Source organism: Oncorhynchus masou, chromosome 14 (assembly GCF_036934945.1).
Source record: "Oncorhynchus masou masou isolate Uvic2021 chromosome 14, UVic_Omas_1.1, whole genome shotgun sequence".
Lineage (NCBI taxonomy): Eukaryota > Metazoa > Chordata > Actinopteri > Salmoniformes > Salmonidae > Oncorhynchus > Oncorhynchus masou.
Genome location: NC_088225.1, coordinates 4,097,813 through 4,108,878, shown reverse-complemented (window position 1 = coordinate 4,108,878; position 11,066 = coordinate 4,097,813). Strand labels below are relative to the sequence as shown.

At 46.9% G+C, this 11,066-nt stretch overlaps 1 protein-coding gene across 1 annotated transcript in view; it reads right to left on the bottom strand.

The window, feature by feature from the left end:
* LOC135553979 (syntaxin-1B) overlaps nucleotides 1-11,066 on the bottom strand; it is a 69,844-nt gene that overhangs the window by 7,970 nt on the left and 50,808 nt on the right. Inside the window, exons 6-9 of the mRNA XM_064985955.1 lie at nucleotides 3,878-3,986; nucleotides 2,403-2,476; nucleotides 1,995-2,132; nucleotides 89-199 (exon numbers count right to left, since the gene is read on the bottom strand). Coding sequence (XP_064842027.1) covers nucleotides 89-199; nucleotides 1,995-2,132; nucleotides 2,403-2,476; nucleotides 3,878-3,986 — 432 coding nt within the window. The remainder of the gene's footprint in view (nucleotides 1-88; nucleotides 200-1,994; nucleotides 2,133-2,402; nucleotides 2,477-3,877; nucleotides 3,987-11,066) is intronic.

Sequence of the window (11,066 nt, the reverse complement as noted above, 5' to 3'; positions counted from 1 at the left end):
ATGTGGGTTACAGCAAAGTAACAGTGATAAAACATGTGTATGCACAATACATGCGTTAGCCCTGCTCTACAGAGAGCCTGTGACTTACCTTGCGAGCCTGGCTCTGGTATTTGACAGCCTTCTTGGTGTCAGACACCGCCCGCTCCACAAAGTCTACGGAGTGCTCCACGTTGTACTCAATTCTGTCAATCATCTCGCCCTGTAAACAGCAAAAAGCACCGTCATCAAAATGCAAGGGGACTGAGGAGAATACCTTGTCCATTATCACTTAAAGTCAGCCTCAACCACATTGTGTGCATATGTTTCTGCCTCATGTTTGTATAAGCCTCATGTGTGGTATTGTATTTCTGGTCTTTTGAATCCAAACAAAGCTTCTAGCACAAATATATTCTGTTTCTATTCATTTTTATTCCAGTTATAAAGTACTGTAAGTGATATTGATGCAGCCACTTAGCATCTAAATGTTGTCTTCCATGTAAAGGATGGATTTTTTTATATTAACAAAAGTATTGATACATAAATGAGATGAGCATAGCTAAGTACCTATGTTTATTCATCACACACAATTGCATATTGTCCATGAGGAAAAGCCCTCAAGAGAAAGAGAAGAATTGTCACTCAAAAGCTCCCCCCCCCCCCTATTGTACTTTGAATGAAATAATCCAACTCACAAACGGTTTATAGTGCATGAGCTAAACTTAGAAACCATATTTCCCTGTTACCCAGAAGCAATTTCCTAATTTAGGTCGTCCTGATGAGATTCATAGGCTCTTATTGGATGTCAACGGTCATTTCTTCACAGTGAGAATCGAAATTGGCAACATAGTATTCTCATATTGTATCTCATATAATGTATAGAGATGCTATGTACTATTAATAAATGTTCTGTAAATATGAAAATGTTTGATCATGTAACTTAATTAAGTTAAGTTTTGGGAATAAACTGTAGTATGGTAACGACACATGTAAGACAACAATTCTAGAATATCATCCAGTATTTAAGTGAGGTTTTTTCTCATGCATTTTTAAGGTGCAAGTATTTGCTATACCATTTCAATCTAAGTGCAACCACAATGTACAGCCAGAACCCTGAACGTACTGCAAGAACCCTTCATTAATTATGTCACGACTTCCACTGAAGGTGGCTTCTCTCCCTATTCGGGCGGCGCTCGGCGTTTGTGCGGGATTGTTTTCGTTTGACTGTCAGTGAGTTTTGGGTTGCGTTTTCTTTAGTTCATTTTTAACAGGTGGTTTTTCCCTTGGACTGTGTCTGAGTGGGGTTTTGTGGCTACTGTTGTAGTCCGGTGTCCTGTTATTTTGAACTTGTTTAAATAAACGCCCCTTTTCCTTCAGAACTCGTTTCTCCTGCGCCTGACTCTACACCCACGTCTCCTTGGGGATATCTGACAAATTAAGATAACTGAACCCTAGAAGCAGAGAGCCGGCTACACTGATGAAACCAGGATATAAAAAGGCTACAGTTGTAGCCTGAGCTTTTCTGAATGGCTACACAGCATTGCTCATTGGCGTGGAACTAGTTTAAGTAACCGTGTGTTTACTCACAGTCTCAATCTAAACATAGAACGATAACAGCATGCAACATTTGTCCTGTCTCAAAGCACAATTACTCAAATATGCCTGTGAACCCACACGCCTAAATGTCATACGTTCATACGTTCAGCTCCAAATATCTGCCCTGTTCTCAGACAATTGTGTCAAAAACTAAATCACAGTTGGACAGATTTCATTATGGAAGACGTGAGGCACAGTTCGAAGATACATAGAATCTACAATGTTTTCATTTTAACATCACAAAAGGACTCTTGATGCCATTGGTGCAGAATTAAACCACACCCTTGATATTGGCATGAGTAGGCCCGATTGTAACCTATTCGATTGTAATCTGTGCTCAACACAAGGCTAATGGCATAAAACTGGGCTTTCATGAATTCATTCATCTTTTAAAAACATTTCAAATAAAAACACAACTTTACCTGGCTCTCGACCAGCATGGCCATGTCCACAAACATGTCGTGCAGCTCACGGATGCTGTTCTCCAGCTTGATGATCTCAGTGTGTCGGGTCTCAATCTCATTCAGGGCTTGCTTGTCTATCTGAGAGTCCATCTTGATCTAAGGACCCAAAACAGAGGGTTGAGAAGGAGACCGAGGATGAGGATAGAAGAGGATTCGATGTGTTCCTTTACCACCTGTAATAATCAACATTCTTCTTCTGGTAAAATTCATATCAGGACATAACGTAGTTCATTGAACGCAAACGTGACAGATGTAGCGAGTTAGCTATAACTAGCCACACAGGTCATTAGCATCTGTGGTCCCCATGCCTTCACTGTGGATATATGTCTGCCATGGGGAATGGCCTGGCTCAGGTGTTGTACTCACGTCATCGGTGAAAATGGCAAGCTTGCCACTCTCCAGCATATCCTCCAGCTCCTCGTTGGTGGTTGTTCTCCCAGCTGCCGAGCACACATAGGCACACGCACGCACACACACACACACACACACACACACACACACACACACACACACACACACACACACACACACACACACACACACACACACACACACACACACACACACACACACACACACACACACACACACACACACACACACACACACACAATGAAATATATTGCCAGAAAATGATCATAATGCTTTGCCTGATGCACTTAAAGTTTAGTTATTTAAATCAACACATTCCCACTGTTTTAGTGCCAATTTGAGGCACAGCACAGATTCTGGGTAGTAATTAAAAAAGACCATGTATCTCTAACCAGATGTCTAGAATAATCTAGATCAATTTAAAGCTTTAAGGTATCCCTAGAAATATGACTCAAAATGAAATATGAAAGAAAACACAGCTTTTAAATGAAATGTGTGAGCTGAATTACAATCAAGTCATCACTGTACTATAAGGCAAGTCTTTTGTTTTTGCAAACTGCATGACTATACAACTTATCATTGGCTAATATGTGGTCATATGTGGCCATTCAACCCCCTTGTCTACTTAATATCGTCTTAATAAACTTAAAATGCATCTATACTGCTTAGTCTGTCCCAGTCTTTGAAAAATACTTGCGTCTGTGCATAATACTAGATGATGTCTGGATCTCAGATGTCACTATGGCTGTGAGTTGTGTATGAAACGCTTACCAGTGTCTGTATCTGTGTACTTCAGTATTATCTAATACTTCAGTATTAAAAGGATACTCACTGTGTGTGAATTACAGTCTGTCTCATATGAAGGTCAGTGGGGCTGCCTTGAAAATGTCCTTACGTCTGCAAAACCCATTTTTTTTTGTCTGCGCTGTTGGGTATCAGTGTATATTTAGTAAGAACTCTGGCTATTTCTTGTGTAAGATACTAACATACCTCCTTGTTAGTCGGTGTAACCCTGTCTGCTGTCAGCATGTGTGTGCCTGGCATTAGTCTTGTTGATGTATTACCAATCACAAAATCAATCATCCAATCAATCAATTGGATTATATTTGTGCAGCCATTTTAACAAAGTAATTGACAAAGAACGCTAAATGAAGTCGGGGTCTAACCCACCTTAAAAGAGAGAATCTAGGTTGGTAATGTCAATATACTGTAATGTCTGTGTACTGGATGGTTCTATGCTCTACAAACTGTACTGTACTTGAAAAGTATTGCCATACATAGATACTATATAGAGCAGGGTTCCCCAACTGGTGGCCCACGGACCGAATTTGGCCCGCGGGTGGAATCATTTGGCCCCCCAATTTTTTTTTCCATTTGGCCCCCCAATGATCCATGATTGAAAGTATAGTATGGAATGTCAGCGGTGCATTAACTGTGCCCTATGATGGTGGTGGGCTACAGATACTCACTGATCTCCAGCTGTCTCTGGATACGGTCCTTGCAGCGGTCCCTGTATTTGGACTGCGTGGTGTTGTACTCGGTCATCACCTCTACAAACTTGCGTGACAGCGTCGAGTGCTAAAAGAACAGACACAGGGAGATCAGATGAGGGGGGGTTAGGGAGTGGCCACTGGAGCAAAGAAAATACTAAATAAGGTCGATCAACACCATCTAATAATGTGATGATGCTTAATTGGCCATTTGCAGTGCACATCAATCATGGCCTTGATGAAAATGGCAGAAACGCCTGCATATGTATGCACACATGCACCTGAATTCAAATAGTGGCTGCTGCATTAGAGATTTTGCTGATGCTGCAAAGTCAATGACAGTGGCAGTTGAACGTTCCGTCCACCAGAGGGGATCATTGAGTATCACTGAGCCTTGTGCATTGAATTACTGCCGAAAATAATACAGGCAGGGGTCAAAGCAAGGATGGCTCAATTCTGTGTCCTGGAGGGTAGGCCTGATATTCAGCCCAGCTGTGTCTGCTGCTCGGCTTGCCTGAATAACCCACTAACAATGCAGGGCAAGAGAATGAGGGAGAGGTACACTCTTAGAAAAGTGCTATCTCGAACTTAAAACGGTTCTTTTGGCAGTCCCCACAGGAGAACCCTCTGAAGAACCTTTTTTGGTTCCAGGTAGAACCCTTTTGGTTCCAGGTAGAATACTTTTAAGTTCCATGTAGAACCCTTTACACAGATGGTTCTGCAAGGAACCCAAAATAGTTCTAATGTTTGCTATCAACGACTCTGCATATTACCCGGTCATGGTGGGGACCAAAAACAGAGGTTTTAAACTACTTGAGTAGTTTAAGTAAGAATCACTGTCTTAAAATGATATTTTTTTACATGTATGTTTTTATTATCCCTCTTTGTACAACACATTTTTATATGTTAATTCATGTGCAGTGCAAATGAAGACTGCACACTGCATCAGCAGTAACTATCATTTCCTGGAACAACAAAAAAGGTTCTACCTCAAACCAAAAAGGGTTATCTTAAGGGGACAGCTGAAAGAACCTTTTTGGAACCCGTTTTTTCTAAGTGTAGCTATGGTGAGGATGGAAGAGAGGCTGGAATTTGTGGCAGTGAGTCAGAGGATCAGGTGGTTGAGAGAGTCAAGATATTCAAATGACAGATGTCCTTTCTGGCCACCTCTGAAGAACATTGGTTCAGAGTGAGATTATCTGAATTTCAAATGAATTAACATTTGGGTGGTTTAAAAGAAAAGTGTCATTTTGAAAAAGGCAATTCAGTGCACAGCTTGATTGAATGTTTAGGTGGGAATTATTATTTCAGTATTTGATAATAATTCAAATACTGAGCTATATTATGTGCTCAAATATAGGGGGAATTATATTATTTTATACTAATACAATTGCTCAGCGAAAGAGATGATTTTGTTCAACAAGTATTTTTTTTGTGACTCGTGGCCTCATGGGTGAAATGTTATTTATATTTTTCATTAATTCAGAATTCCTAAACATATATATATTTTTAAACTTGCTGAAAATCTGGTGTTTCTACGTCAAATGGTTTTGTTATTTTTCAGTCTTCTGTGATGTACACTGAACAAAAATATAAACACAACATGTAAAGTGTTGGTCCCGTGTTTCATGAGCTGAAATAGAACGTCCCAGAAATGTTCCATATGACCATTGGGTGGGCTTGGCTCCCTCCCTGGCCCACCAATGGCTGCGCCCCTGCCCATTCATAGATTAGGGCCTAATTAATTTATTTCAATTGACTGATTTCCTTATATGAACTGTAACTCAGCAACTTTATTGAAATGGTTGCATGTTGTGTTTATATTTTTTATTAGTATATATACAGCTGAAGTTAGAAGTTTACATACACCTTATCCAAATATATTTAAACTCAGTTTTTCACAATTCCTGACATTTCATTCTCATAAAAATGTAGGAACCCCACAGTTAGGATTTATTTTAAGAATGTGAAATGTCAGAATAATAGTAGAGAGAATGATTTATTTCAGCTTTTATTTATTTCATCACATTCCCAGTGGGTCAGAAGTTTACATACAATCAATTAGTATTTGGTAGCATTGCCTTTAAATTGTTTAACTCGGGTCAAACATTTCGGCTAGGCTTCCACAAGCTTCCCACAATAAGTTGGGTGAATTTGGGCCCATTCCTCCTGACAGAGCTGGTGTAACTGAGTCAGGTTTGTAGGCCTCCTTGCTCGCACACACTTTTTCAGTTCTGCCCACAAATCTTCTACAGAATTGAGATCAGGACTGTGTGATGACCACTCCAATACCTTGACTTTGTTTCTCCTTAAGCCATTTTGCCACAACTTTGGATGTATCCTTGGGGTCATTGTCCATTTGGAAGACCAATTTGCGACCAAGCTTTAACTTCCTGACTGGTGTCTTGAGATGTTGCTTCAATATATCCACATAATTTTCCATCCTCATGATGCCTTCTATTTTATGAAGTGCACCAGTCCCTCCTGCAGAAACCACCCCCACAACATGATGCTGCCAACCCCGTGCTTCACGGTTGGGATGGTGTTCTTCAGCTTGCAAGCCTCCCCCTTTTTCATCCAAACATAACGATGGTCATTATGGCCAAACAGTTCTATTTTTGTTTCTATCAGACCAGAGGACATGGGTTTGTCCCCATGTGCAGTTGCAAACCGTAGTCGGGCTTTTTTATGGAGTTTTGGAGCAGTGGCTTCTTCCTTGCTGAGTGGCCTTTCTCAGGTTATGTCGATATAGGACTCGTTTTACTGTGGATATAGATACAGTACTTTGTACCTGTTTCCTCCAGCATCTTCACAAGGTCCTTTGCTGTTGTTCTGGGATTGATTTGCACTTTTCGCACCAAAGTATGTTCATCTCTAGGAGACAGAACGCGTCTCTTTCCTGACTGGTCCCATGGTGTTTAAACTTGCGTACTATTGTTTGTACAGATGGGCATGGTACCTTCAGGCATTCAGAAATTGCTCCCAAGGATGAACCAGACTTGTGGAGGGCTACAATTCTTTTCTGAGGTCTTGGCTGAATTCTTTAGATTTTCCCATGATGTCAAGCAAAAGAGGCACTGAGTTTGAAGGAAGGCGTTGATATATATTCACAGGTACACCTCCAATTGACTCAAATTATGTCAATTAGCATATCAGAAGCTTCTAAAGCCATGACATAATTTTCTGGAATTTTCCAAGCTGTTTAAAGGCACAGTCAATTTAGTGTATGTAAACTTCTGACCCACTGGAATTGTGATACAGTGAATAGTAAGTGAAGTAATCAGTCTGCATGTCACATTCTGACCTTTATTTCCTTTGTTTTGTCTTTATTTAGTATGGTCAGGGTTTGAGTTGGGGTGGGCAGTCTATGTTTGTTTTTCTATGTTTGGTTTCTGTTTCGGCCTAGTATGGTTCTCAATCAGAGGCAGGTGTCGTTAGTTGTCTCTGATTGAGAATCATACTTAGGTAGCCTGGGTGTAACGGCTTTCGTCTGGTGGAAGAGAAGAGGACCAAAATGCAGCGTGGTGGTTATTCATGTTCTTTAATAAATGAACTTGACATGAAATAACTAAACAAAACAATAAATGTGTGAAAACCTATACAGCCTATCTGGTGACAATAAACACAGAGACACAGACACACAGTGAAACCCAGGCTACCTAAATATGGTTCCCAATCAGAGACAATGACTAACACCTGCTTCTGATTGAGAACCATATCAGGCCAGACATAGAAATAGACAAACAAGACATCCAACATAGAATCCCCACTCAGATCACACCCTGACCAACCAAAACATAGAAACATACAAAGTAAACTATGGTCAGGGTGTGACAGTACCACCCCCCCCAAGGTGCGGACTCCGGCCGCAAAACCTGAACCTATCGGGGAGGGTCTGGGTGGGCATCTGTCCGCGGTGGCGGCTCTGGTGCTGGACGTGGCCTCCACTTCACCGTAGTCTTAGTCCCCCACCTTGTCCTCTTCCGTGGCCTCCTAGCCACGGCAACCCTACTTAATAACACTGGACTGAGGGGCAGCTGGGACAGAGGGGCAGCTCGGGACAGAGGGGCAGCTCGGGACAGAGGGGCAGCTCGGGACAGAGGGGCAGCTCGGGACAGAGGGGCTCTTCAGACTCCGGCAGCAGCGCCGGACAGGCGGGAGACTCCGGCAGCAGCGCCGGACAGGCGGGGAACTCCGGCAGCACAGGAGAGGAGGAAGGCTCTGGCAGATCCTGGCTGGCTGGCGGTTCTGGCAGATCCTGGCTGACTGGCGGATCTGGAAGAGTCTGGCTGACTGGCGGATCTGGAAGAGTCTGTCTGACTGGCGGATCTGGAAGAGTCTGGCTGACTGGCGGATCTGGAAGAGCCTGGCTGACTGGCGGATCTGGAAGAGTCTGGCTGACTGGCGGATCTGGAAGTCTGGCTGACTGGCGGATCTGGAAGAGTCTGGCAGACTGGCGGATCTGGAAGAGTCTGGCTGACTGGCGGATCTGGAAGAGTCTGGCTAACTGGCGGATCCTGGCAGACTGACGGCTCTGGCTGCTCCATGCTGACTGGCAGCTCTGGCTGCTCCACGCTGACTGGCGGCTCTGGCTGCTCCATGCTGACTGGCGGCTCTGGCTGCTCCATGCAGACTGGCAGCTCTGGCGGCTTCTTGCAGACTGGCAGCTCTGGCTGCTCCATGCAGACTGGTAGCTCTGGCAGCTCCGTGTAGACTGGCAGCTCCTTGCAGACTGGCAGCTCCTCGCAGACTGGCAGCTCCTCGCAGACTGGCAGCTCCTTGCAGACTGTCAGCTCCTTGCAGACTGGCAGCTCCTTGCAGACTGGCAGCTCTGGCTGCTCCATGCAGACTGACAGCTCTGGCTGCTCCATGCTGACTGGCAGCTCTGGCTGCTCCACGCTGACTGGCGGCTCTGGCTGCTCCATGCTGACTGGCGGCTCTGGCTGCTCCATGCAGACTGGCAGCTCTGGCGGCTTCTTGCAGACTGGCAGCTCTGGCTGCTCCATGCAGACTGGTAGCTCTGGCAGCTCCGTGTAGACTGGCAGCTCCTTGCAGACTGGCAGCTCCTCGCAGACTGGCAGCTCCTCGCAGACTGGCAGCTCCTTGCAGACTGTCAGCTCCTTGCAGACTGGCAGCTCCTTGCAGACTGGCAGCTCTGGCTGCTCCATGCAGACTGACAGCTCTGGCTGCTCCATGCAGACTGGCAGCTCTGGCTGCTCCATGCAGACTGGCAGCTCTGGCTGCTCCATGCAGACTGGCAGCTCTGGCTGCTCCATGCAGACTGGCAGCTCTGGCTGCTCTATGCAGACTGGCAGCTCTGGCTGCTCCATGCAGACTGGCAGCTCTGGCTGGACTGAACAGGCAGGAGACTCCAGCAGCGCTGTAGAGGAGGAAGGCACTGGCAGCTCTAAACAGGCGGGAGACTCCGGCAGCGCAGGAGAGGAGGAAGGCTCTGGCAGCGCTGGAGAGGCGAGGCGCACTGTAGGCTTAATGCGTGGTGCTGGCACTGGTGGTACTGGGCCGAGGACACGCACAGGAAGCCTGGTGCGGGGAGCTGCCACCGGAGGGCTGGTGTGTGGAGGTGGTACTGGGTAGACCGGACCGTGCAGGCGCACTGGAGCTCTTGAGCACCGAGCCTGCCCAACCTTACCTGGTTGAATACTCCCGGTTGCTCTGCCAGTGAGGCAAAGTGGAATAGCCCACACTGGGCTATGCAGGCGAACCGGGGACACCGTGCGCAAGGCTGGTGCCATGTAAGCCGGCCCAAGGAGACGCACTGGGGACCAGATGCGTAGAGCCGGCTTCATGGCATTTGACCCGACGCTCAATCTAGCCCGGCCGATACGCGGAGCTGGAATATACCGCACCGGGCTATGCACCCGCACTGGGGACACAGTGCGCACCACTGCATAACACGGTGCCTACCCGGTGTCTCTTTGTAGATTTCACGTTATCATTTATTGTTTTTGTTCAAGTGTTCATTTGTCTTTATTAAAAACATTATGGACACTTACCATGCTGCATCTTGGTCCAATCCTTACTCCTCTTCTGACGAAGAGGAGATCTGCCATTACAGAATCACCAACCAACAGAGGACCAATCGGCGTGGTAAAAGAGAGCAGCAGCAGCAGGAGAGGCAGCGATATTTTTGAGAAATGGACTTGGGAGGAGATTTTGGACGGCAAAGGGGAATATCGCCGCCCCAAAGCAGAGCTGGAGGCAGCGAAAGCAGAGAGGCGGCATTATGAGGAGCTAGCACGGCAGAGTGGCTGGAAGACCAAGAGGCAGCCCCAAAAATGTCTTGGGGGGGGGCACACGGGGAGTGTGGCGAAGCCAGGTAGGAGACCTGCGCCAACTTCCCGTGCTTACCGGAGAGCGAGAGGGACCGGGCAGGCACCGTGTTATGCGGTGGAGCGCACGGTCTCCCCAGTGCGTGTGCATAGCCCGGTGCGGTACATTCCAGCTCCTCGTATCGGCCGGGCTAGAGTGGGCATCGAGCCAAGTGCCATGAAGCTGGCTTTACGCATCTGGTCTCCAGTGCGTCTCCTCGGGCCGCGTACACGGCACCAGCCTAACGCATGGTGTCTCCGGTTCGCCAGCACAGCCCAGTACGGGCAATTCCAACTCGCCGCACTGGCCTGGCTACCGGGAGCATTCAACCAGGTAAGGTTGGGCAGGCTCGGTGCTCAAGAGCTCCAGCGTGCCTGCACGGTCCGGTCTATCCAGTGCCACCTCCACGCACCAGCCCTCCGGTGGCAGCCCACCGCACCAGGTTGTCTCTCCGTCTTCTGCGTACAGGTGTTCCCACCTGTCCAGCGCTGCTAGAGCCTTCCTCCTCTCCAGCGCCGCCAGAGTCTCCCGTCTGTCCTGAGCCGCCAGAGTCTCCCGTCTGTCCTGAGCCGCCAGAGTCTCCCGTCTGTCCTGAGCCGCCAGAGTCTCCCGTCTGTCCTGAGCCGCCAGTCAGCCAGGAGCCGCCAGTCAGCCAGGAGCCGCCAGGAGCCACCAGAGCCGCCATAGTGGACAGACGCCCACCCAGACCCTCCCCTATAGGTTCAGGTTTTGCGGCCGGAGTCCGCACCTTTGGGAGGGGGGGTACTGTCACATTCTGACCTTTATTTCCTTTGTTTTGTCTTTATTTAGTATGGTCAGGGCGTGAGTTGGGGTGGGC